The sequence below is a fragment of the Mirounga leonina genome, unplaced genomic scaffold (assembly GCF_011800145.1).
Source record: "Mirounga leonina isolate KUSES-001 unplaced genomic scaffold, KU_Mleo_1.0 Mir_53, whole genome shotgun sequence".
NCBI classification, from domain to species: Eukaryota; Metazoa; Chordata; class Mammalia; order Carnivora; family Phocidae; genus Mirounga; species Mirounga leonina.
In genome coordinates, this window is record NW_023270807.1 from 10,845,511 (window position 1) to 10,871,898 (window position 26,388).

Genomic DNA, 26,388 nt, shown 5'->3' on the forward strand with positions numbered 1-26,388 from the left:
CTCTCTCACTCTCTCTTAAATAAATAAAATCTTTTTTAAAAAATATGTATCGGGGGCGCCTGGGTGGCTCAGTCGTTAAGCGTCTGCCTTCGGCTCAGGTCATGATCCCAGGGCCCTGGGATCGAGCCCCGCATCGGGCTCCCTGCTCAGCGGGAAGCCTGCTTTTCCCTCTCCCACTCCCCCTGCTTGTGTTCCTGCTCTCGCTGTGTCTCTGTCAAATAAATAAATAAAAAATCTTTAAAAAAATAAAATAAAAATAAAAAATAAAAAATATGTATCGATTATCAACCTTGTGCCAGGCACTGTTCTAGACACTTGCCAATGCCCTTTGTCCTTGGCATTGGGAATGACCGTTTTTTTCTTAGGGACTGAAGCAGGCCCTTTAGGAGTCTAGTGGAGACTGAAGCCAAACAGCATCTGCTCCATTATTAATTGCTTAATAACATTTGGTCTTTTAATTTGCCTGGGGATTAGAGAGAATCCAGGTTGTCAAGGCAAGATGAAGCTCCTGACCAACAGCTGCAGAGATTTCTCTCTCTCTCAGCTTCCCGGTGCCCTAGGCTTTTGTGTGCTTTACATTAGGGTAAGACAGATACCTGCTCCACATCCTGCTTCTGTCTTTTTCTCCATGGTAACAGCTGTGACCGTGATGCCAACACATGCCCTTGTGGGTACAGCCAAGGTCCTCATGGGGCTTCTCGTGATAACCTCTGCTCTTGGGTTGGGAAACTTAAGCAGGTTAAGGAGAGACATTGCCAAGGTTAAAGCCCAAAAGGGGCAGCAGATCTGGAATCAGTGTGTTCACCTACAAGGCCTCAGCCATCCACGTGGGCTCTTTTGGTCATTCTTGATGAGTTATGTTATTTAGGGACTTTTGAAACATGGTTTCCTTGGGAAATGTGTATTCTTTTTTGGACTTGAGTTTCTATAGCAATAGTGAATTGTCAACTTTGTATTCTGACAGAGCACATAGCATCTATCCTGTGATCCTCTGTTTCTTCCCTTGCCCACGGAAATTAAGAGTTGTTTTGAAAGTGTGTTTTGCCTGTTATGGTGTTTCCAATGTTTTTGGAACAGGAACCCAAAGCCAGATGGGGATTTCTGTGAGATTGATGATCTTGAGACAAGACTGTGAAATTCTTCCCCAAACTGAGATGGGAGTGTTTTGCTAGAGAAACCTAGCTGGGGCCTCTAACCAATACTGATGTCAACTTTCTTTCTTTTTCAGATTTTTTTCCAGAAACTTTTTTTTTTTTTTTAGATTTTTTTTTAATTTATTTATTTGAGACAGAGAGAATGAGAGAGAGAGCACATGAGAGGGGGGAGGGTCAGAAGCAGAAGCAGGCTCCCTGCCGAGCAGGGAGCCCGATGCGGGACTCGATCCAGGGACTCCAGGATCATGACCTGAGCCGAAGGCAGTCGCTTAACCAACTGAGCCACCCAGGCGCCCCAGAAACTTTTTATATTATAGTAGGAACTCCGTGTTTTTAAAGATTTTGTTTATTTATTTTAAAGAGAGAACATGAGCAAGGCAGGGGGAGGAGCAGAGGGAGAGTGGGAGGGAGAGGGAAAGAATCTCAAGCTGACTCCGTGCTGAGCGCAGAGCCTGACTTGGAGCTTGATCTCATGACCCTGAGATCACGCCTGGAGCCAAAACCAAGAGTCGGACACTTAACCAACAGCCACCTAGGCACCCCAGGAACTTTTTATCTTTAGACTAACATGGAAATAGTGTGGAGCCATGGATTTTTTTTTCCAAACAGCTTTATTGAAATATAATTCACATACCGTACAATTCACCCATTTTACATGTACAATTCAGTGACTTTCAGTACATTCACAGAGTCCTTATCTGTTACCATAATCACTTTCACAACACTTTCATTATCCCAAAAGAAACCTCATACCCTTTAAGCCGTTAACTACCCCCAGCCCTCTCATCCCTAGACAACTGCTAATCTACTTTCTGTCTTTGTAGATTTGCCTATTCTGAACATTTCATATAAATGGAATCACACAATATATGGTCCTTTGTACCTGGCTTAGTTAGCATAATGTTTTCAAGGTTCATCCATGTTATAGCTTGTTTGTGGACTTTTAGAAATTCATTTCTTGAGTTCTCTGTTTGAAGAAGGGTTTTTCCTACATCTTACTATTTGTCCCTGCCATTAAAAGATGATCATTTTCTTTTCTTTAAATGTGGTATTCTCTGGTAAGTCAGTCTCTTTTTTCCCCCAGGGAAGCCAAGTGGTTCTTTTAGGATTGTGATGTATTTGTTCTGATTTGCCACTGTCCTCGGATGAGGAAGTGAAGCTTAAGGTCTGCAGTTTCTCAAGATAGATATGTGTTGAGAGAACTTACCAGACTGGGACGTTACTGACCTGGGAAATGCTCTCCGAAGTACTTATGCCTTTGTATTTGTAAGAATTTCATTTTGGGGGGCACCTGGGTGGCTCAGTCGTTAAGCATCTGCCTTTGGCTCAGGTCGTGATCTTGGGGCCCTGGGATGGAGCCCCTCATCGGGCTCCCTGCTCAGTGGGGAGTCTGCTTCTCCCTCTCCCTCTGCCCCTCCCCGTTTGTGTTCTCTCTCTTACTCTCTCTCTCAAAAAAATAAATAAAAATCTTAAAAAGAGGGGCACCTGGGTGGCTCAGTCATTGGGCGTCTGCCTTCGGCTCGGGTCATGATCTTGGGGTCCTGGGATCGAGCCCTGCATTGGGCTCCCTGCTCGGCGGGAGGCCTGCTTCTCCCTCTCCCACTCCCCCTGCTCATGTTCCCTCTCTCGTTATGTCTCTCTCTTTCAAGTAAATAAATAAATAAAATCTTAAAAAAAAAAATCTTAAAAAGAATTTCATTTTGGGGTTTAAGGTACAAATTGAGTCTGTTTCCTGGGAGCTGTTCAGCTGGGTTTGGACACTGCCTTCCCTGGGTCTGGGATTGCCCTTGTGTTGTTTGACTTACTTATCTTGGCAGGTCCAAGGCACCCATTCTTTGTGCCTTCTCTTTTCACCTTATTCATGAGAAGCAATGCCCTTACTCTGGGAATGGAAATGGTCCTTCCTGATTTCCCCATTGGCTTTGAGAGCAGGAACCTGAGGTCAGTGATGCATTCTGTCCGGGACTGATGGTCAGAGAAGACACAAGGGAATTTTTACCCTTACTGAGCATAGGGAACTCAGCTTTGGGAACTTCCCTATCATAAAAGCTGTATTTTAGTGTCGGGGTTAAAAGTTCAACCTATAAGAGGTATTCCTAGTTTTATTTATTTATAGCTTTGCCTTATCTGGATTGTGAAAACCACATTTTTTTTTTTAAAGATTTTATTTATTTATTTGACAGAGAGAGACACAGCGAGAGAGGGAACACAAGCAGGGGGAGCAGGAGAGGGAGAAGCAGGCTTCCCGCTGAGCTGGGAGCCCGATGCGGGGCCCGATCCCAGGATCCTGGGATCACGACCTGAGCTGAAGGCAGACGCTTAACAACTGAGCCACCCAGGCGCCCCGTGAAAGCAACATTTGTCAAACTTCACTATGCAGGGGACTTCCTGGGATCTTGTTAAAAATGCAGACACTGGGGGCGCCTGGGTGGCTCAGTTGGTTGGGCGACTGCCTTCGGCTCGGGTCATGATCCTGGAGTCCCTGGATCGAGTCCCGCATCGGGCTCCCTGCTCGGCGGGGAGTCTGCTTCTCCCTCTGACCCTCCCCCCTCTCATGTGCTCTCTCTCTCATTCTCTCTCTCAAATAAATAAAATCTTAAAAAAAAAAATGCAGACACTGATTCAGTAGGTCTGGGTCAGCTCGAAATTCTGTATACCTAGCAGGCTCCTAGGTGAAGCTGTTGCTGCTCCTAGCCTACTAGACCATACCTTGAGTGGCAAGACTGTGGTAGAGGACTCCTGGGAAGAATCGGGACACAGACTTTTGCTTGGGGCGAGGTCGTAGGGTTTGGGTGCTCCTGGGCTCTCCCCTTTCTCAGCGAGCGGGTGGAGCCAGGAGCCCCTCGTGCGCATGCGTGCTCGCTCTCACCCGCTCCAGCCCGGGTCCACGCGAGGGTGGCGTCTGCGTCCTCCTGTTGCTAAGAGACGTGGAGATTGAGGGGCGCGGCGGCGGGGGATGGGAGCCGAGCGGAACCGAGCGAGGGCATGGGGGCACGGGTGGCGGGGCTCCACGGATGGAAGCCTCCCGGGATCGGGAATTCAGCAATTAGTGGACCCTCAGGGTCTCAATGCCCGCGTTTGTCCTTATGCATTTTTAAAATGATTACATGTTAAATGGTTATATATAAGTACCTACCTATTTTCGAGTTGCCTCCTGGCCAGGAAGATCTAAATAAAATATTTTCTTTTTTTTTTTTAATTTTTTTAAAAAAGATTTTATTGATTTATTTGACAGAGAGAGACACAGCAAGAGAGGGAACACAAGCAGGGGCAGTGGGAGAGGGAGAAGCAGGCTTCCCGCAGAGCTGGGAGTCCGATGCGGGGCTCGATCCCAGGACCCTGGGATCATGACCTGAGCCGAAGGCAGATGCCCTGAGCCGAAGGCAGATGCTTAACGACTGAGCCACCTCAGGCGCCCCTAAATAAAATATTTTCTATCTGGCCCTTTGGGGGGGAAAAAAAAAAAAAAGGCCAACCCCTGTGTTAGAGGTGGTTTTTCTTTTTAATATTTTTTCCCCTAAATCACATAGTAAAACACAGATGTAGAAAAGTCAATCAAACCAAATGTATAGCTTAATTATTAGAAGATGTACATCTTTGTATCCACAATCCAGATCGCAAAATAGAACTTTGCAGCAACCCCAGGAGCCCTCTCTGGACTCCCCCCGCTCCCCAACCACCTTCCTCCTTCCAAAGGTGACCACTACCCCGACTTTCACAGTAATCACGATTTGGGGTGTCTTTATAGTTTTATCACCCCTTAGATGTATCACATCCTTAGATGTATTTTAAAAAGCTTACTTGAAAGGCATTTTCAGTCTTTTTTATCTGTGGATTCCCTCCTAATCTCCTTTTTCTTACAGTGTGTAGAATTTTTCAGTCTGTTTTTGCTGACTGCATATTCAATGTTCAACTTGTTTAACATGTTCTTCTGCCCTCTCTTATTTTAATCAAATTAGCACGTGGATCCAGAATGGTAATCAGACACAGGTTTGGATCCCTTTGGCGAGACTCTACATGGTATACTTTTTCACCAGAGGGCACATTGATGTCTGGTTATCTATCTATGATCTTCAGAGCGACATATACAGGATGTCTATATCTGTTAATTCACTGAACGGAGCAACATGGTGGTATTCACGCTCTATCATCTCTTTTTCATTTATTAGTTGGAATCTTTCTAAAAAGAGATGCTTCCTCTAATCTTTTTTTCACCAGTGGTACAGTTAATGTAGAAAAGGCAGGATAGGTGCTTGATTTTTCCCCATTGAGTTATCAGTGTTTAAGATAATGAATTTATTTCCCATTACCCTTCAAAGGTGACCTGTTATTATATTTTTCAGTATAATTTTTTTGTTTGTTTTGTTTTTTAAAGATTTTGTTTATTTATTCATGAGAGACAGAGAGAGAGAGAGAGAGAGAGAGAAGCAGGCTCCCAAGGAGCAGGGAGCCCGATGTGGGACTCGATCCCAGGACCCTGGGATCATGACCTGAGCCGAAGGCAGACGCCCAACCATCTGAGCCACCCAGGCGCCCATATTTTTCAGTATAATTATGAACTCATGAACTGCAGCATATTTGATGGTTTCATTCCTTTGCAATTATTATCTCTGTTAAAACTCAGATTGTTCCATCTTTCCTCAGTGGGAGCCCCTTTGATTTGACTTCCAAGTCCTTTTGTCATGACCCTGGTAGTCATTGATAGGTTTCTTGCTTTCTGTTATGACAAGATATTTCTGGCTCCCATTGCACATTTCTTGCCTTAGACTTGAAACTGTTGTTTCCAAAAGTCCTGGTTACTTTTAGTGGGAAATGATATTCCCAAACTATAAACGGGCTGCTAGGGATGCTCATTGCTACTGGGTTGGTAATTGTTTCTAGGTTTTTATGGAGGACAGAAATGGGAAGAATATCTATTTACAGATAAAATGTTCCATTAGAGGGTTTTTTGTTTTGTTTTTTTAAGAGAGACTGAGCAGGGGAGGGGAGGAGGGAGGGGGAGAGGGAGAGGGAGAGAGAGAATCTGAAGCAGGCTCCACACCCAGCGCAGAGTCTGATGCAGGACTCCATCTCACCCTGAGATCATGACCTGAGGTGAAATCAAGAGTCAGACACCTAACCAATTGAGCCACCCAGGCGCCCCTCCATTAGAAGGTTTTAAGCACAGGAGTGACATGACCTGATTTAAGGTTTTGAAAGAGCATACCATTGTGAGAGGATGGACTATGAGAGCAGGAGGGGGAGGCAGGAATGCCTATTAGGATGTTGTTTTTCAGGAGAGCGGTGCTGGACAAGACTGAAGCAGCAGAGACAAGAAGAACTTGGATTCAGGCTATATGTGGAAACAGCTATATATGCTAATGGAGGGAGTGCAGGGAAGGAGGGAAGAGACTCAGTTCTAAGTTTATGACCTGAGGAATTGGGCGCGTGGTGGGTGCCATTCACTGGCATGGGGAAGCTTGCAGAAGGAGCTGGTCTGTGGAAGGGAAAACAAGAGTTTGCTTTGGACATATTAAGTTCAGACATCTTAGTGGAGATGTCACCCGATGGGTATAAAAGTCTGGAGTGCAGAGGCAAGTCAGAGCTGCAGCTATAGATTTGGGAGTCACTAGTACATCGGTGGTCCTGGATGAGATAAGATCACCTGACGGAAGAGTGAGATGAAGGAGAAGCAGAGAGCGTCCGTCCTCAGCTGCATCCTGGGGAGCTGGAAGAGGAGAGTCCTGCAGGGAAGCTTGAGAAGACACTGGGGGTCAGGAGGAAAACGAGAAAGAGGGTGGCCACACCAAAGCCTCAAACAGAGGAGATGATGTTCGAGAAGGAGGGAGTGGCCAGTTGTACCGAGTGCTGCTGAGGGTTGGGCAGGGGAGACCTGACCAGCAGACTGAGCAAGACTGGAGAAGGTTCAGTGGGCTGGTGGGAAGGAAAGGCCAAGGCGGTGAGAGGGGCAGGGTGAGAAGGCGGACCCAGGAAATACAGGCAATTCTGGAGGAAATTGGCAGGGAAGAGAAGCAGGAAAAAAAAGTAGAGGCTGGAAGTGGCTGTGGGCTCAAGAGACCACGTTTCTTTCTTTGTAAGAACAGCCACATTAAGGCTTGTTTGTGTGCAGATGGGTATGACCCAGTAGAGAGAAGAAACTGATAAAGCCAGAGAATGAGAGGATTATTGCAGCAGCAAAGTTTTTAAGTATTTGAAGAGATTGAAAACTTCAGTACAAAGGGGAGAGATAGGCCACCGCCAGGAGCTGTGACACTCCTTCTATTATACTCAGGAACAGAGGTCTGGGTACCAATGCCAGTAGGTCGGTGGAGGTAGGGCTGGGAAAGCGAGGGAAGACTCATCCTCCTGCGTCTCCTTCCTTAGTGAACATGTAGTGAGTGAAGAGATGAAATTGCTGCCTTGAAAAAAACCTCCTTTAAAAAAACAAACATGCATTTGATTTTTTTTTTTTTTTAAAGATTTCATTTATTTGAGAGAGGGAGAGAGAGAGTACACACCAGCAGGGGTGGGGGCAGGGAGGGTCAGACGTGGGGCTCGATGCAGGGCTCGATGCGGGGCTCCATCCCAGGACCCTGAGATCATGACCTGAGCCAAAGGCAGACGCTTAACCCACTGAGCCACCCAGGTGCCCCTGCCTTGAAAATCTCCTTGAAGGAGGTTTAGGAAAGTGTAGTAGATTAGCTGACAGTATTGGCTGCCCATATATAAGATTTAAGGTAAAAATAACTTTTTTGTGACCCTGTAGGGATTCTTTCAGGTGCAAGCCCAGAGCAGATGGATCATTGGGCATAATTAGGGCTGGGGTTCTGCTATCTGAGTGTGATGGAGGGAGCGGGGCAGACACAAGTAAGGTGTTTGCGGGGAACTGGATCAAGGCCTATACTTTGTTCAGTATTCGAGTTCTAAACCCTATCTGCAGGTGCTCATCTCAACCAATAGCTTTAGTTGGCATTATTTGCCCAATCTTGAAACACAAACCTTAAACAAAAACATGATATATATATGTGACTCCTCCCTCTCTTCTTCCTTTGGAGGCTTGTTGTTGTTGTTGTTATTTTTTAAAGATTCTATTTATTTGAGAGAGAGAGAGAGCATGTGCACATGCAGGGGGAGAGGCAGAGGGAGAGGAAGAAGTAGGCTTCCCGCTGAGCAGGGAGCCCCACGCCGGCCTGAGCCTGATCCCAGGACCCTGAGATCATGACCCCAGCCAAAGGCAGACGCCTATCTGACTGAGCCGCCCAGTCTTCCCGGGAAGCTTTGTTTTTTTTAAGGTGGAGAAAAGGGACAAGAGACTCTTAGCCTGTAACATTTAAAAGTCATGTTAAAGAGATAGTATGTTATCTTTGAAGAATGAAGACAAAATACAATTTCAGATAAAAAGGAGGAGAGCTTATCATCATTAGACAGCACCACAAGGAAATTCTTCTGGCTGAAGGGGAATACTCCCTGATTGGAAGTTGAGTCTTTAGGTAAAGGAAGAACACCGGGATTGATAACTATGGATAAAAAGCCTATCTTTTTTCTTCAATTTATTTAAAAAAACATTTAGCCATTTAAAGCAAAATAATTTTGTAATTGTATCATTCCATTTATTGCTCCTGTCCATTATGTTATGTAATACGTATGGTTATAACATAAAGGATGGGCGTGGTAGTGGAACGATACAGTTGCAAAGTTCTTACATTTTATAAGGAGCAGAATAATATTCACCCTAGGTGGGCTCTGGATAGTTAAGGATATATATTAAAATCCTTAGAGCCACAGTTCTTTAAGTGTGATACAAAGACTTTGGGGGATCCCGGAAACTCATTCAGGAGGGCTGCGAGGTCCTCCTTTTTCCAACAAGGTATGTTTATAAGGCTGCATTCTTCTTCTTCTTCTTTTTAAAGATTTTATTTATTTATTTGACAGAGAGAGACACAGAGAGAGAGGGAACACAAGCAGGGGGAGTGGGAGAGGGAGAAGCAGGCTTCCCACTAACAGGGAGCCTGATGCGGGGCTCGATTCCAGGACCCTGGGATCATGACCTGAGCCAAAGGCAGACGCTTAACGACTGAGCCACCCAGGTGCCCCAAGGCTGCATTCTTCTTCCTGTAGGCCAACCAAAACAGCCTATCACAACAGATTGATGCAGAAGTCGATATGAGTATCCATCTGTCTTTTATTAAGCCAGATATTAAAGAAATTTGCAAAAACGTAAAACAGTGCCTCTCTTCTCACTAAGTTTTTTAAATATATTTTATTTTATTATTTATTTATTTATTTTTAAGATTTTATTTATTTATTTGACAGAGAGAGACATAGCGAGAGCAGGGACACAAGGAGGGGGAGTGGAAGAGGGAGAAGCAGGCTTCCCGCTGAGCAGGGAGCCCGATGTGGGACTCCATCCCAGAACCCTGGGATCATGACCTGAGCCGAAGGCAGACGCTTAATGACTGAGCCACCCAGGCGCCCCTATTTGTTTATTTTTTTTAAAAAAGATTTTATTTATTTATTTGACAGAGAGAGAGAGAGATAGCGAGAGCAGGAACACAAGCAGGGGAGTAGGAGAGGGAGAACCAGGCTTCCCGCAGAGCAGGGAGCCCGATGTGGGGCTCGATCCCAGGACCCCGGGATCATGACCTGAGCCGAAGGCAGACGCTTAACCGACTGAGCCACCCAGGTGCCCCTAAAATATATTTAAAAAAGTATTTTTTCATAAAAACATGTTGTTTATGTTAACATGAAAATACTTAAATATTTAAAAATTTTTCAGTTTAATTTCATATATCTGTATATCTATGTCTGTCCCCCATAAAAGGTCTTTGGGGAACTTCAGTACTTTTTAGGAGTACAAAGTGGTCCTGAAACCAAAATGCTTGATAATGGCTGCTGCCGAGCCAACACTCAGAAATGATGCAATGCGTAGCATTATTCACAATAGCCAAAAGGTGAAAACAATCCAAATGTTCATCAGGGGAGGAATAGATAAACAAAATGTGGTGTATACATACAATGGAATTATGACTCTGCCTTAAAAAGAAATGAAGTACTGATACATGATACCATGTGGATGATCCTGGAAAACGTTAACGCTGATTGAAAGAAACCAAACACAAAGGGCCACATACTGCATGATTCCGTTTATATGCAATGATCACGGTAGGCAAATCCATAGACAATGCAGACTGGTGGTAGCCAGGTGCTGAGGAAGGGGAGAATAGGGAATGATTGCCGCATGGGTATGGAGTTTTATTTTGGGAAGATGGAAATGTTTTAGAACTGGATAGAAGTCGTGGTTGCGCAACATTGTGAATGCGTTAAATGTCACTGAAGTGAACATTTTAAATGGGTTAACTTTATGTGATGTGAATTTCACTTCAATAAAAAAATAATAACGTAACAAAGTATAGATAAAAAGCCAATGGAGGGGGTGCCTGGGTGGCTCAGTCCCTTAAGCATCTGCCTTCAGTTCAGGTCATGATCCCAGGGGCCTGGGATCCAGTTCCATCAGGCTCCCTGCTCAGTGGGGAGCTTGCTTCTCCCTCTCCGCCACTGCTCCTGCTCTCTCTCTCTCGCTCTCTCTTTCAAATAAATAAATAAAATATTAAAAAGAAAAGAAAAGAAGGTATCAAAAAGAACAAGCCAATGGAGAAGTTAAAATGGAATTATAACAATGTAGTTCACTCCAAAGAAGTGCAGCCCATGAACTATTTTTGATAGCAAGAGTAAACGGTAGAAAAGGCTTTAGAAAAAACCCTAAACAAAGAGAGTCTAGTTTATGATAAGCCTGCCAAAGTGTTTAGGAGTGGAGTGGAGTGTCCTGATATTTGCAACTTACTTTGAATTGCATCAGAAATAGAATGGATTCATTGATGGGTGGGATAGATGTGTGGTATGGGGATAAGGCACATACAGACAAATGTTAACAATTGTAGAATTTCTCTGTATTTGAAGTCCATATGAGTATCTCTTTGTATTTAAAGTTTTCATGATCTTTTCTTGGGGGAAATTTTATTGTCTTGGGGAAGGTTTATTGTGAAGGAGTGAGAGCCTTTAGTGAATGGGGCCCCCGAGAGGCTGAGAGGACCCCTCCAACAATGCAGAGGCCTCAGGGGGAAACTGTGGGGGACCAACTGGCCTGGAACTAGGACCCTGGAGGCACCTGGGTGCTGGGGTGGGACAAGAAAGAGTAAAAGGATCAAGGGGCCCCGGTATGGAGAGTGGGAAAGAAGGAGGGCAATTAGAATCTACCTTTGAATGTCCTTGGACAAGGAGATTTCATATATTACTTACTGGTTTTCCTATTGTCTTAGGCGCTTAAAGCTCAAGAGAGCTAAGATAGCAATGTGGGCTAGTGAAATTCAGCTGGCTACTTGGGCAGCATTTCCAAATGGCAAGATAGTATCAGGGCTTAGGGTTAGGTTCTCAGGATTGCAAAACCAGAGGTGAAAACATCTGAGTGCCCCATGTGTGCCCAGATCCTGCTAGCCCACTTCACAGGAGATTACTAACAAACCAGAATAGTGAGATCTGGAACTGCCAAGTGGATCAGATGCTTGGGGCACATGGCCATTGCATTTTCTCTCCTGTGGGCTTGAGAAACAGCTATCTTCAGAAGCCTCCTTAATGAGCAGAGCAACATAGCAAGGGGGATGAGGGGAATGACTGGGACGATGGGTTAGTGGTTGACACTGACTTCGGCTGGTTGGATGCAGGCCTGCACGTCCAACTGGAATGTTTGCCTTGGCCGGACTTAGCGCACTCTCCCCTGGACAGGGCTGGAGACACATTCTCACGTTCTCACGTTCTTGACCTGTGGTCTTCTCCTTTCTAGATGCTACATTTCTTCTGTTAACAGATTTTTTTTTTTCCTTCATGTGACACAATGGATTAGGTTGTGACCTCTTAAGTCAATTACCCCCCGGGTATTTTCAATGACTTCTTAACCACACCTTTGCATACAGGAGTCAGAGGTACATAAAATAACCCGTGGTTGGGGGGTGGGGGTGGGAGTTGCTAAGAAAGAAGAAAGGGTGGTTGTAGAGATAGATAGCCAGTTGAGTACCCAGACTATTTAAGTCAGACCCTTTTCAGAGTTTATGGTCTCTGCGGCTTCTGTTTGGATTTTAATCCTGTGAGTTTTCATGCCTCCCACTTATCCTTCCCAGCTGGAACATGGAACCATTTTTGATGCTTTGGAAAGTGGCATTTTTCTGTAACATTCTATTCCTACAGTGCATCTTTGGTTTGAGCTCAATCAAGTATCCACTTATCATTAATGTTGAGTCTGATGGGATTCTCTCTCACCATCCCAGCTGCAGCTCCTAACAGCAGCAACCTGACTGGCAGATAGAAAATTGCGCATCGTCACGATCTTGGCTAACTGAGGTATTGTAGGCGTTTGTCAAGACTGGTGTCAAAACATTTCATTGTGTGTAATTAAGAAAAAACCACACACACACACTAAACCAATATTGAGTCTAGTGGATGACATGCATGCTGAACTGGTATTTGTAACATATTGTGAAATGCATCCGGAATAGGATGACTTTAGAGATCTTCATTTTAGACAGTGGGGAAACAGACACAGAGCTTGTAGGCCACATGTTAATGGAGCAACATCCCTTACTGATTTGTATGTAAAAAGTAGTATTTATTAATTTTTTTCTAATTTCAGAAGAAGTGCATGTGTATTGTAAAAAAGCTGAAGACTGAGTAGCTTCATTTAAGTGTGGTTGTGAATGATGAGGTTGTGTTGTGTGGGAAACCACCTTTCCGTTGTGGGCCTGAGATACTCTGGGGCTGGAAGAGGGGGTAAGGTGTTAAATAACAAACATTCAACTGCGGAAATTTGAAAGATCTAATTGGCTTTATTAATAGATTCACAAATCGGACAGCACCCCATCCAGCAAGTAAAGGAGAGCTCCGAAGGACTACAGAAAAGGAAATGTTTTTAAAGGTAGAGAGGGAGTGGAAAAAAGGAAATTATCGGCAAAGAATCCATTGTTTTAGACAAGGTCGCCCTCTTAATGGGAACTGATGGCGTCTATCAGTAAATTTCTTAGGGCTGCCCAGGAAATCTCTGTGTGGACTAGTGAAAGGTCACATTTCTGGGGGGTTGAACCTGCAGTTAGGTTAGGTATTAAGTCTGGGTTTCCTGACTTGGAGCCTTAACCTAAGTGACACCATTTGGGGCCTGTGGTTTTCATTTTAACAATATACAGAGAGCATGTCCATGAGCCCTGGCCTGTTGCTCAGCAGTGGGTTTGACTAGCGCTTAATACTATTGGCGGAAGCGCCCGAGCAGCTTTCTTAGGGGCTGCACAAATAAGAATCTCTCCTCTTATCAGTGTTGACCATGGCCAGGGGTCCTGTGTAGAGTTTTTTCTTACCTTGAGAGAAATCTGGAAGGAAGAAATTCTGGGGGCGCCCAGCTGGCTCAGTCGATAGAGCACATGACTCTTGATCTCGGGGTTGTGAGTTTGAGCCCCATGTTGGGGGTAGAGTTTGCTTAAAAAAATGATAAAGAAATTCTGTATGTAATGCTATAAAAATACCTCCAACAGTGAAGAGAATAGTGTGAACGTATGCTAGTGCTGTGCACAAGGGGATGGAGAGAGAACATACCCATATTTGCTTGGTTAGCTCTGGAAGGGATACACAAGCAGTAATCGTGGCTTCTGTTGGGATATTGGGTGGAGTAGGGCCTGGCTGTATGGGGGAAGCGGGGCAGGGGGAGCGAGGCTTGCCTTTTTATAGTTTTTGAGTTTGCAACCTAGGTACATGATTCCTATTCAAAATTAAAGTATGGAACACAAAAAAACGGGAAATTTTAGGGCTTTGGTATTCCCTGACTAAGCACAATTTCAGTCATAAGACTAAGCACAATTTCAGTCATAAAACCAGACTTTTTTTTTTTGAGGGGGGAGGGGCAGAGAGAGAGAGAGAGAGAGAGAGAATCTTAAGCAGGCTTTAAGCTCACATGCTTCCCCTTTCACAAAGATATCTGGGCAGACCCCAGGCTTTGTGGGATTTGGGGGATGCAGAATAATGTTGTCTTCTAGAGCACATGCTCCAAAAGCAGGCATTATGGGATGTTTGTGGTTCCTGGGAATCAAATCCGCTCACTTGCCAGAGTATCTGACTTCCCTGCGGCTCCCTCCTTGTCGCTTGAGCTTTTAGGGATGGAGAGATAGTCACTTTGACTTTGGTCTAGAGACTTCTGATGAGAAGCCCTTCTGCAAAATGTATTGAATAAATTAGAACACAGACTTCCATTATCTGTTCTTGAAATGGGGCCTCCATCTCTCTGCGAAGATGTCTGGAGAATGGAAATCCAAACACAGAATTAGGAATCCTAACATTAATGCAGTTTTCATTTCCTATCAGCTTACTCCAATGTCTCGGAGATGTTATTAAAAATGCATGCAGGATGTGCATGAGATAAAACATATCAAAATTCAAACTGATTCCAATTTCCATTGACACTCCATTGCTCTGGCCCTCTGGCTTCTAGCAGCTTTAGCCATCTGGGGCCCAGCCCAGAGCATGCGGGTGAGGAAAAAGATCCCCTGAACCGCCATAAAGCTCGAGAAGCTTAGTTCAAAGGAGGTTCTTTCCCACCCTCACTCAGGGACTGTGGAATCGGTAACTTACTATTTTTTTTTTTAAAGATTTTATTTATTTATTTGACAGAGAGAGACACAGCGAGAGAGGGAACACAAGCAGGGGGAGTGGGAGAGGGAGAAGCAGGCCTCCCGCGGAGCAGGGAGCCCGATGCGGGGCTCGATCCCAGGACCCTGGGATCACGACCTGGGCCGAAGGCAGATGCTTAACGACTGAGCCACCCAGGCACCCTCGGTAACTTATTTTATATTAATAATAATAGCTTTCCCTTATTGGGCACTTACTATTGTGCCAGGTTACATGCTTTTTATGTAATAACTTAGTTAATCCTCACAATCTAATGAGGTAAATTGCTATTATCGTTCCCATTTTATGGATGAAGAAACTGAGAGAGGTTAAGTGACTTGCTGAAGGGCATACAGACAGTGAGTGATAGAACAGGAATTTCAACCCAGGCAGCCTGGCTCCCCAGCCTTGCTTATCAACCACTTCTCCTGACTTCTGGCTGAGCGTGTGTGTGTGTGTGTGTGTGCGCGCGCACACACACCCATCCCTCCCACCCTCCTCCATTCCAGCAACCCTCAGTTTGTTTCCTGAGATTAAGAGTCTCTTACGGTTTGTCTCCCTCTCTGGTTTCATCTTGTTTCATTTTTCCCTCCCTTCCCCTATGATCCTCTGTCTTATTTCTCAAATTCCTCATATCAGTGAAATCAGATGATACTTGTCCTTCTCTGATTGACTTATTTCATTTAGCATAATACCCTCTAGTTCCATCCACATCGTTGCAAATGGCAAAATTTCATTTTTTTGATGACTGCATAATATTCCATTGTATATATATACATCACATCTTCTTTATCCATTCATCTGTTGATGGACATCTAGGCTCTTTCCATAGTTTGGCTATTGTGGACATTGATGCTATAAACACTGGGGTGCACGTGCCCCTTTGGATCACTACATTTGTATCTTTGGGGTAAATACTTAGTAGTGCAATTGCTGGGTCATAGAGTAGCTCTATTTTCAACTTTTTGAGGAACCTCCATGCTGTTTTCCAGAGTGGCTGCACCAGCTTGCATTCCCACCAACAGTGTAGGAGGGTTCCCCTTTCTCCCCATCCTTGCCAACATCTGTCTTTTCCTGACTTGTTAATTTTAGCCATTCTAATTGGTGTGAGGTGGTATCTCATTGAGGTTTTGATTTGGATTTCCCTGATGCCGAGCAATGTTGAGCACTTTTTCGTGTGTCTGTTGGCCATTTGGACGTCTTCTTTACAGAAATACCTGTTTATGTCTTCTGCCCATTTCTTGATTGGATTCTTTATTCTTTGGGTATTGAGTTTGATAAGTTCTTTATAGATTTTGGTTGCAAATATCTTCTCCCATTCTGTCAGTTATCTTTTGGTTTTGTTGACTGTTTCCTTTGCTGTGCAAAAGCTTTTTATCTTGATGAAGTCCCAATAGTTCATTTTTGCCCTTGCTTCCCTTGCTTTTGGTGATGTTTCTAGGAAGAAGTTGCTGAGGCTGAGGTTGAAGAGGTTGCTGCCTGGGTTCTCCTCAAGGACTTTTTTTTTTTTTGAAGATTTTATTTATTTGACAGAGGGAGACACAGTGAGAGAGGGAACACAAGCAGGGGGAGTGGGAGAGGGAGAAGCAGGTTTCCCACAGAGCAGGGAGCCCGATGCGGGGCTTGATCCCAGGACCCTGGGATCATGACCTGAGTCGAAGGCAGACGCTCAATGAATGAGCCACGCAGGCACCCCCTCCTCAAGGATTTTGATGGATTCTGGTCTCACATTTAGGTCTTTCATCCATTTGAATCTATTTTTATGTGTGGTGTAAGGAAATGGTCCAGTTTCATTCTTCTGCATGTGGCTGTCCAATTTTCCCAACACCATTTGTTGAAGAGACTGTCTTTTTTCCATTGGACATTCTTTCCTGCTTTGTCGAAGATGAGTTGACCATAGAGTTGAGGGTCCATTTCTGAGCTTTCTATTCTGTTCCATTGATCTATGTGTCTGTTTTTGTGCCAGTACCATACTGTCTTGATGATGACAGCTTTGTAATAGAGCTGGAAGTCCAGACTTGTGATGCCACCAGCTTTGCTTTTCTTTTTCAACATTCCTCTGGCTATTTGGGGTCCTTTCTGGTTCCATACAAATTTTAGGATTATTTGTTCCATTTCTTTGAAAAAACTTGGTATTTTGATAGGGATTGCATTAAATGTGTAGATTGCTCTAGGTAGCATAGACATTTTCACAATATTTGTTCTTCCAATCCATGAGCATGGAACGTTTTTCCATTTCTTTGTGTCTTCCTCAATTTCTTTTATGAGTATTCTATCGTTTTCTGAGTACAGATTCTTTACCTCTTTGGTTAGATTTATTCCTAGGTATCTTATGGTTTTGGGTGCAATTGTAAATGGCATCGACTCCTTAATTTCTCTTTCTTCTGTCTTGTTGTTGGTGTATAGGAATGCCACTGATTTCTGTACATTGATATTATATCCTGCCACTTTACTGAATTCCTGTATGAGTTCTAGCAGTTTTGGGGTGGAGTCTTTTGGGTTTTCCACATAAAGTATCATATCATCTGCAAAAAGTGAGAGTTTCACTTCTTCTTTGCCGATTTGGATGCCTTTTATTTCTTTTTGTTGTCTGATTGCTGTGGCTAGGACTTCTAGTACTATGTTGAATAACAGTGGTGATAGTGGACATCCCTGCCGTGTTCCTGACCTTAGGGGGAAAGCTCTCAGTTTTTCCCCATTGAGTATGATATTTGCTGTGGGTTTTTCATAGATGGTCATTTAAGCCATTTTAAATCTCTCTCTTAGAACAGCCAAACTCACAAGCCAATGAATACACCCAGGATGTCAAGGAAAGGTTACATTATGTTTGCTGTATTTTGTTAACAAATCAAGGAAATATTCAAAGCATTTTAGAAAGAGTTCAGTGACAGTGTTTGAGGCCTAATAGGGACAACTTTACTTGTTTGGAAACATCCCCCGAAACTTTATGAATGCTGGCAGAGAAAGGAGTATACTCCACTTGGTTGATGTACTATGTAGAGGATGTAAATTCAGTTCGGTCCCACAAATATTTATGGTATGGCTGCTACGTGCCAACAGAGTCCTTGCCCTCAGGGAGCTCACAGTCAAGTGGGGGTGGTGTACAGGGACCCTGACAGGTGAGCACGTGGATGTAAAAAGTGATTAACATTGGTGGCCACATAGCCAACCCCGACTTGGGGCATTGGGCGAGGCTTTCTGGGGGACATGCCAGCAGAGTCCTAAGGCTGAGTGGAAGCTTTGCTGGCCGTTGTTCTAGCTCCTGGCAGTGTTACACTTTCCCTAAAGAGAGGACTATCTGTGTGTTATGGAAGCTGGAGCTGAAAAGCCCACTCAGAGGCTTCTCTGCCTTGAGAAATGTAACTGATGAAACTAACATCTCGAGTTTCCCTCTTTCTCCTTTCCTTTTTCTTCCAAGATCTTCCCATGCATGGGACAGATTCCAGCAAACTTGAGGGTAGGATGTGGGTAAGCAGACATTACCTAGGATATGTCATTCAGCAGTCAGAAGGGTCTTTAGCTAATAGTGTCTGTTCTCTCATTGTTAAGTAGCGGTAAGAGCTGAAGGAGTGGCTGGGAGCCTCAGAAATTAAATCTGGGCTCATGAAAGCACGAGTTGGCTCACTCTCTCGCCCTTAATGACAGGCTGATAGATAATGGGCAAGTTCTTTAACTCCGGTTGTCAGTTCTGTGGATGATGATGGTACCCTCACTGGAGCAGGGGACTGTAGGGAATGATAAATCGAAGGTATTAGATGGCACTGGCAGCCTGAGGGAAAAAAAGGCGAAATACCGATGCCTGAAAGACACTTGACATTTTCTTTTCCCCAGACAGCATGAACTCAGGGGAAGCATCCAGTTTGTGGTAGCTGGGGTAGAGGGGTGAGCTGCAGAACACAGAGGAGAAGCTAGGAAAGAAAGAGTAGAGCAGTCAGGAGAGCCATCTTTCCCTGAACTGGGGTTTGAGGCTAGCTTCCTTGGGATCTCGCCCCAGACTTTTCCCTTACCTCTCTAGTCCCCAGAGTTAGGACTTGGGTCTGAATTTAGCTGAGTCCTAAGTCAAAGCCTAAATTTAGCAGTATATGGTCATGGTTTTTTTTTTTTTTAAGATTTTATTTATTTATTTGAGAGAGAGAGCACAAGCTGTGGGGGGGCGGGTGTTGGGCAGAGGGAGAGGGACTAGCAGACCCACTGTGCCACCCAGGCTGGTCATGGATGTTTAAGAAAATTGCTTAAATTTTATTTTAAGAAAACTTGCCCCCGCCACATACTGTGCACACACACACCCACACACACATATATACATATATGTATATGTGTATGTATATATATATATATATATATATATAAATGTTTTTCTTTGGGGCGCCTGGGTGGCTCAGTCCATTAAGCATCTGCCTTCAGCTCAGGTCATGATCCCAGGACCCTGGGATCAAGCCCCACAGCAGGCTCCCTGCTCAGTGGGGGGTCTGCTTCTCCCTCTTCCTCTGCCTCTCCCCCCTGTTTGTGCTCTCTCTGTCTCTCTCAAATAAATAAATAAATAAAATCTTTTAAATTAAAAAAATGTTTTTCTTTGACTTTTAAAGAACACTTATCACATTTGTTTCTCATGCAAAATTGTGGCCAGATAAAAAATATCCTAAAATGAAATAAATAATCAAAACAAAAAGCCCTTGGGGGCGCCTGGGTGGCTCAGTTGGTTAAGCGACTGCCTTCTGCTCAGGTCATGATCCTGGAGTCCCTGGATCGAGTCCCGCATCGGGCTCCCTGCTCGGCAGGGTGCCTGCTTCTCCCTCTGACCTTCCCCCCTCTCATGTGCTCTCTCTCTCTCTCATTCTCTCTGTCTCAAATAAATAAATAAAATCTTTAAAAAAACCAAACCAAAACAAAACAAAAAGCCCTTGAATTTTGCTGAAATGAAATTTCAATTATAAATAAGAAGACTTCTATTTGCTTGGAATGAACATTGTCCTCTTTGATATAATAGATAAATATATTGAGCAGTAACTCTTTGGCACACTGTGCTAAGTACTTGAATTTTAATTTAATCACTCCCTGCAAAAAAAAAAAAAAAGGTATAAAGTTGCTTCCTCATGTTCTTAGGAGAGAGTGAAATCTGCCGCCTGTGTCCCAAGCCCTGTCTCCCCCTCTGCATTTGCAGTCCCCCTACCTGGTTTCACTTTCTTTCTTTCTTTTTTTTTTTTTTTAAAGATTTTATGTATTTATTTGACAGAGAGAGAGAGTTAGCGAGAGCAGGGACACAAACGGGGGAGTGGGAGAGGGAGAAGCAGGCTTCCCGCAGAGCAGGGAGCCCGATGGGGGCTCCATCCCAGGACCCTGGGATCATGACCTGAACCGAAGGCAGATGCTTAACGACTGAGCCACCCAGGCCACTGGTTTCACTTTCTTCACAGGACTTTTTTGCATCCCTCATCTTCACATTTATTTCCCCACCATTTTTTTAAAAAAAGATTTTATTTATCTGAGAGAGAACACGGGTGGGGAGGGGCAGGGAGCCCCCACTGAGAGCAGGGAGCCCCATGCAGGGCTCGATCCCAGGACCCCAGCATCATGACCTGAGCCGAAGGCAGACCCTTCACCGACTGAGCCACCCAGGCGTCCCTCCACCACTTTAAACCTTGTTATTGAAATATAATATAGGTGCCGAAAAGTGCATTTAGGTGAACTGCTGGATGGATTTTTCAATCATCATGGGCTTAAAGAATTTATTCTTATTGTGAAATATACATAACATCCTTAGCATTCCAGCTGTTTTCAGTGTACAATTTGGTGGCATTCAGGACAGTCGTCTCCAGAACATTTTCGGCCATGTCAGCTGAAACTCTGTCCCCAGGCAACACCAGCCCCCTAGGCCCCTCCCCAGCGCCCGGGAACCAGCATTCTACTTCTGTCTCTAAGCATTTGATGCCTCCGGGGACCTCCTGAAGGGCCATGGACTTCTGAGATGAAGTGGACTGCCTGTGGCCCTGAGACCAGACACCATGTGCCGCTCATTTCTTTTTACTCATGTAAATTTATTAATGTCCAGCTGTGTGCCGACAGTCCCCACCAGCAAGGGTGCCTTGAAGATTGTACTCATGGATTTTCCTCTCAGTTCCCACCATGACCGGGAGAAACTGCTCTGCTGCTAAATGTTTCAGTGTCAGAACGTGGTCTCCAGGGTGAGTGACGGGAGCTGTCCGCTTCCCAGTGAACTGCTCTTGCCTGTCGCGGTAATCAGTGGATTCCTTCCCTTTAAGTGGATTCGGTTACATGCTCAGTGGTGGTTTGAATGCCATCTCTTAGAATAAATCGAAGCCGCGTTTGAAGGATGCTGCCTCCAATAGTGATGATTTCTGAATTTTTCTTCTTCATCTGCTCTGAAAGGCTTGCTCCCTAAATACGAAGGTTTTGTATTCAAGCGCCTTGGCTTCGAAGAAAAATGTGTGAAGCATGCAGTTCTGCCTCGTTCCTGCCCCAATTCCTTCCCTAAATCGGAATCCTGTGTAGCTGAGCAAGGAACATCTGGAACTTTTAAAGACCCGTTTCATCTGGGAGAAAGGTTTAGAGTGTCTCTGGAACATGAAAAAGCATACTCAGAAACTGAAAAGATCGGATGCGTTGGGAGAACATGTCCATGCCTTATTCCAGAGTATGAGAATCGTGAGGACATTTGGTTTGGAGGAAGCGGGCAGTCCTGCAAATGAGGCCTTAACTCTCTCCAAAGCCCCTTAGAGCCAACCCAGTGAGTGGTCCAGGCGTCAGAAAAGTGGATCAGAATTTTGTCACAGGAGTTGGAGAAGACAGAAGAGAAGCTGTATTTCCCTCCACTTTAAAGTAACAAGGACCAGGACGCCTGGGTGGCTCAGTCAGCCTTTGGCTCAGGTCATGATCTCAGGGTCCTGGGATCAAGCTCCGCTTGGGCTTCCTGCTGGGCTGGGAGTCCGCTTCTCCCTCCCTCTGCTGTTCCCCTGCTTGTGCGTGCACGCTCTCTCTCTCAAATAAATACATACATAAATAAATAAAATCTTAAAAAAGAAAATAAAGTAACAAGGACCAACAACCTCTAACCCCCTGTTGTTTTGGAGGAACTACTGAGGATGGATGAAGTTTCACTGGAAAATTATGGTTCTCAACTCATAGTGCCCTCCCTGTATTAGAAGTACACAGCCACGCCCTGTGCCACGTGATTTTGTGTTACTCTCCCACTGGTATGGATGGAGTATCTGTCCTCCCTTCAGTGGTTTTAGGCTTTCCCAGGTACCTTGCTTTGGCCAACAGAATATGGGCAGAAGTGACAGTGGGCCGTCTCACTCAGCCCGGTTGTGCTGATGCCTTTGATGTGAGAAGAGTATGCCCTGGAGGAGCTGCCGATCCCAGGGGAATGAGACCAATCTCAGGGAGCAAACCTGAATCTGAGCTGCACCTTGGAGCCAGGCTGACCCGCAGCCTAAAGTATACTGACCTCGTTGGCCTCTAAATTCATGAATGATTAAATATGTGCTTGTTGTAGGCCGCTATATTTTGGGGAAGTTTGTTACAGGGCAGTATTATGTTAATAGATGACTCATGCAAAGACCAAAATGCAGAAGCAGAGAGTAAAAGGCTAAGTGAAGCAGACGGCTGATGCCTAAGGAAGGAAGGAAGTGATGGTGGGGTCTAAACAAAGAGCAAGTAGGGATGGGCCTCCACGAAGAATAAGGTGAGGATGAGAAGCAAGGGGTATTAGAGCTGCTGCAGCTCCTTTAGATGTTGGGATGGGCATTGGCATAGCAACAACACACACACACACACACACACACACACCACCTAGCCCCTCTGTGCCTTTGACGAGCACTGGGCTTTTCTGGTGTCATTGTCCAATGTTATCTGAGAGGTTTCCAGGGAGGGAGTTGGTGTTGAATTCCCAGGAAGGTGTAGACTCCCAATTTTAGGGTCCGCCTGGGCTCATGTTTGCAATATATGGATGGAGCAATAAAGGAAAGGTGGGGCATGTGAGATGCTCATTCCATCCCTTGCCCTCCTTAATGTCCATCACCCAGTTGCCGAAATGTTTTGTTTTGTTTTTTAAGATTTTCTTTTAAGTAAGCTCTACACCCAATGTGGGGTTCAAACTCATGACGGGGATGGGCCCTCTGAAGCACATACGCCTGGTGTGAGCTGGGGTCTGTAAGGTCTTGTGACCTTGGGGAAGTTATTTAATCTCTTCAGATGGAGATCTAGAGAATGGAAATAGTCATAGTACCTACCCCATAGGCTTGTCCTGAGGTGTGAGAGACAGTGAGCACCTGCCACAATGCCTGGCGCAGAGTGAGGCCCTCCTTAGATTAACACCAGTGACCATGCTGCCATTTTGTAACAAGAACTGATATCCAGTGTTCAGTAAGGAACTGACATCTTGTTTTTCTGAGCCTAGATATTTCATGAAGACAGGAGTCCCACCCAATGGATTATAACACCTGACCAAGTCCTGAACTCTCAGTGGCATACTCTGAGGAGAAAGCAGTTCTCCCACCACTTATTATTTTCTTCTTCAGTCCACATCAGTCCAAAGTCACTGGCTTTTGTTGTTCCTCTTCTGTTTTTCTCAGGGAAGTCTGTTTATTCTGGAGCTTGTAGGGGAGAGCCAGTTGGAGGTAGACCTGAAGAAGCAGATGGCAGAGCTCAGTAGGATGCCCCACCTTACCACCAGCTTGGGCTGTGGGCAGCCTTATTTTCTAGTTGGCTCTTCTGCCACGAGCTGGGTAACCCCTCTGTCACACTTCTGGTATATAAAAAGGATCAGATGACCTTTATCACAACTTCAGCTGGGGTATTTTTAGCTAGACATTTAGTTTGCATTTAGTTTCTTGATCTACTGTATATGATTGCTCTAGTTCCGTCTTGTGCTCTCCTTTTCCAGGGGGAGAATTTCCCAGATCAGTGGGCTCCCTGCCCAGCCATTTTTACATTTTCTCTTAGAGTTTGTGTAGAAGAGCGCATCTGCCCGAGAAGGCATTTGCTTCCAATAGCCAGTCCTTTTGGAGGCTCTTTGTCCTTGGTCCTGGTTCAATACCTGAGTTGGGGGCACAAGGGGGTTTAGCAGCCCTCTTCATAGAGTATGTGGTGCGCAGGGTAAGGGGGATGACCTTACTCCCTCCCCAGAGGCCTCTGACTCTTCAACAACTTGCAACATTGAAAATTGCTTCTACTGTTTTCTCTCCTCTCTCCTTCCCCAAGGGAACAGGCCAAACGCTGTTCAGTTTCTCTTGCATCAGATTTGAGTTTGTACTTCATTATAGAAATCAGTCATAGCAGGAAATGCTCTTAACAGAAGCGCACCCTTGCTGGCTTCTTACCACGTGCATGTCATTCTAAGTGCTTTATGTGTGTTTATTCATTAATCCTCTCAATTACCTTTCAGACTGGGTACTACAAATTATCCCCCTTTAGAGATGAGGAAACTGAGTCTCACAGAAGCTGAGTAGCTTGCTCCCTCTCCCCGCCCCTCCCTCCCCCTTCTTCCTTCTCTCCATTGCCTCCCAAGGTTGCAGGGGAACGCATTCTGTATAGGTCAGCCTCTGGGCACAGAGTAGGGTGGGGACAGTGGGGAGTGGACCTGGAGGGGCAAAGGGAGGATATGAGGATACATAGCACACATGACTTTCACCTCCTTCTTCCACTGAGGGATCTGCAGGGACCATTTCCTATTTGGTCAAACCTGGTATTCAAGGAATTCCACAACAACCCCACCAAATTCAGCCTTCTCCCGTCTGGATCTATAGAGAACAGGCCTCAAACTCCATTTGCTGGGATCCTTACTCTGTGTGTCTGTTTTATATATTGTGTATGTTATTTAAATACATTTAAAATCTTATTTGTTTATGTTACCCTGATATCCAGGCCAACGGGATTTTTGTGCTTATGGGGGCAAACATCACCCCAGGCCTCTCCCGGGCAGTCTGGCAACCTAGGATGGGAATAGCCTGGCCGGTACGGAGATGGCAAATGGACCCTCTCCCTGCTGAGAGCACATACTAAGAAGGTTCTCATAGAGCGGTGAGACTCTCAGCTCTGAATCTAGAGAGACTGGGTTTACACTCCAACTTTGTCACTTATTGATTGGACTTGTACTTCACGCCTGGAGTTTGTCTTTCCTCATCTGTAAAATGGGGATGGCTCTTACAGGGCTTTACTGTGGTGAGGATTAAATGAGATCATGAATGTACAGAGATTGGCATATCAGACTGTCCCCTGGGGAAGGGGCTGGGCTGTACTCACCTTGCAATCCCTGCCCCTAGCACAGGGCCTGGCATACAGCAGGTGCTTGGGAGCTGTTTCCTGACCTGAGCGGATGTTGAGGCCCTTTGAGGATTTGGGTCCTGCTAGTGTTAGCGGGCTCTGAGATAATTAATGCTCCCTCTCCCTCGTCCCTGCCGAGCCCCCTTGCCTACCCCTGAAGGTCTTCGAAGGTGACTGTGTGTCAGTAATCCACTCTACCCCCATTTTCCCAGCGCCCTCTTTGTCGCAGGCCCAGTGAGGCCTCAGCCTGAAGGCAACAGTACTCTCCGGCACCTTGTATTTCCCTTGGCCTGGCTTACACTGCCCTCTGCCGTGTGCTTGCGGGACAAGCGTGTTAAGGGAGGGTTTGCGGTGACTTTTTCTTGACATTGGGGAATAGAGGCTCCCCTATAGGGGCTGTTTGCAGTGCTGTTGTGAGGAGAGGTAGTATTTAAGACCCCCTTCCCAATTTAGCTTGCAACTCCTGAGGCTTGCCAAACACAAGAGGCTTTTTACCAACGTCCCTGACCACTCTGGCCATCAGATAATGCCATCTTTGTAGGCTCAAATTTCTCAGGCACTTTGTGTTTGGACTTGGCCAAAAGGAATGGAGTAGAGTTTATTTGATACTATTCCCCATCTGCTGTCTAGTTTCTTCTGAATCCCTGGGCACCTCATTCTTACAGCTGTCCCAGCTGCCCTTAAGCGTCTGCGGTCACAGGAGACGTCGGAGCCAAGCGAGAACGGGAATGGACCCTCCCTAGCTGGTGCTTGCAGCGGCCTGCCTCATCCACCTGCTTACACCACCCAGCCTTCTGTCTGTTGTCCCTTCTCAGAGCTGATCCTGGTCCAGGTCTGTGAACACGAAATAGGGTCCTGCATGTCAGAGTGGGAAATTGGGAGCTAAAGACCGGCCACCTACCATTGACCTCGCTGTGGAACCTGCTAGAAGTGTATGCCAAAGCCCCAGCTGAGGTCCCAGCTGATGGCCAACACAAGTCACCAGACATGAAGGAGGAAGCTCCAGGTACCTTCTGACTGCAACCTCATGAGAGACCCCAAGCAGAGACAGCCTAACAGCCTAGCCAATCCCTAGAATCAGGAGATAATAATGATAGTTGTTTAAAGCCCCAGAGTTTGGGGATGACTTGTTATACAGCAATAGATATCCAGAAAAGGTGGTTTATTAGGATTGTGGGATTCTGGGTATCATCACTGCTTTTCTATATTTTCCAAGATTTCTGCAGTGACCATTTCTTTCTTTCTTTCTTTCTTTCTTTCTTTCTTTCTTTCTTTCTTT

At 45.2% G+C, this 26,388-nt stretch overlaps 1 protein-coding gene across 1 annotated transcript in view; it reads left to right on the forward strand.

The window, feature by feature from the left end:
* Positions 1–26,096: 26,096 nt before the first annotated feature.
* Positions 26,097–26,388, forward strand: part of SPATS1 (spermatogenesis associated serine rich 1) — a 31,537-nt gene continuing 31,245 nt past the window's right edge. The window contains exon 1 of the mRNA XM_034990821.1: positions 26,097–26,115. Within this exon, the coding sequence (XP_034846712.1) occupies positions 26,097–26,115 (19 nt within the window). The remainder of the gene's footprint in view (positions 26,116–26,388) is intronic.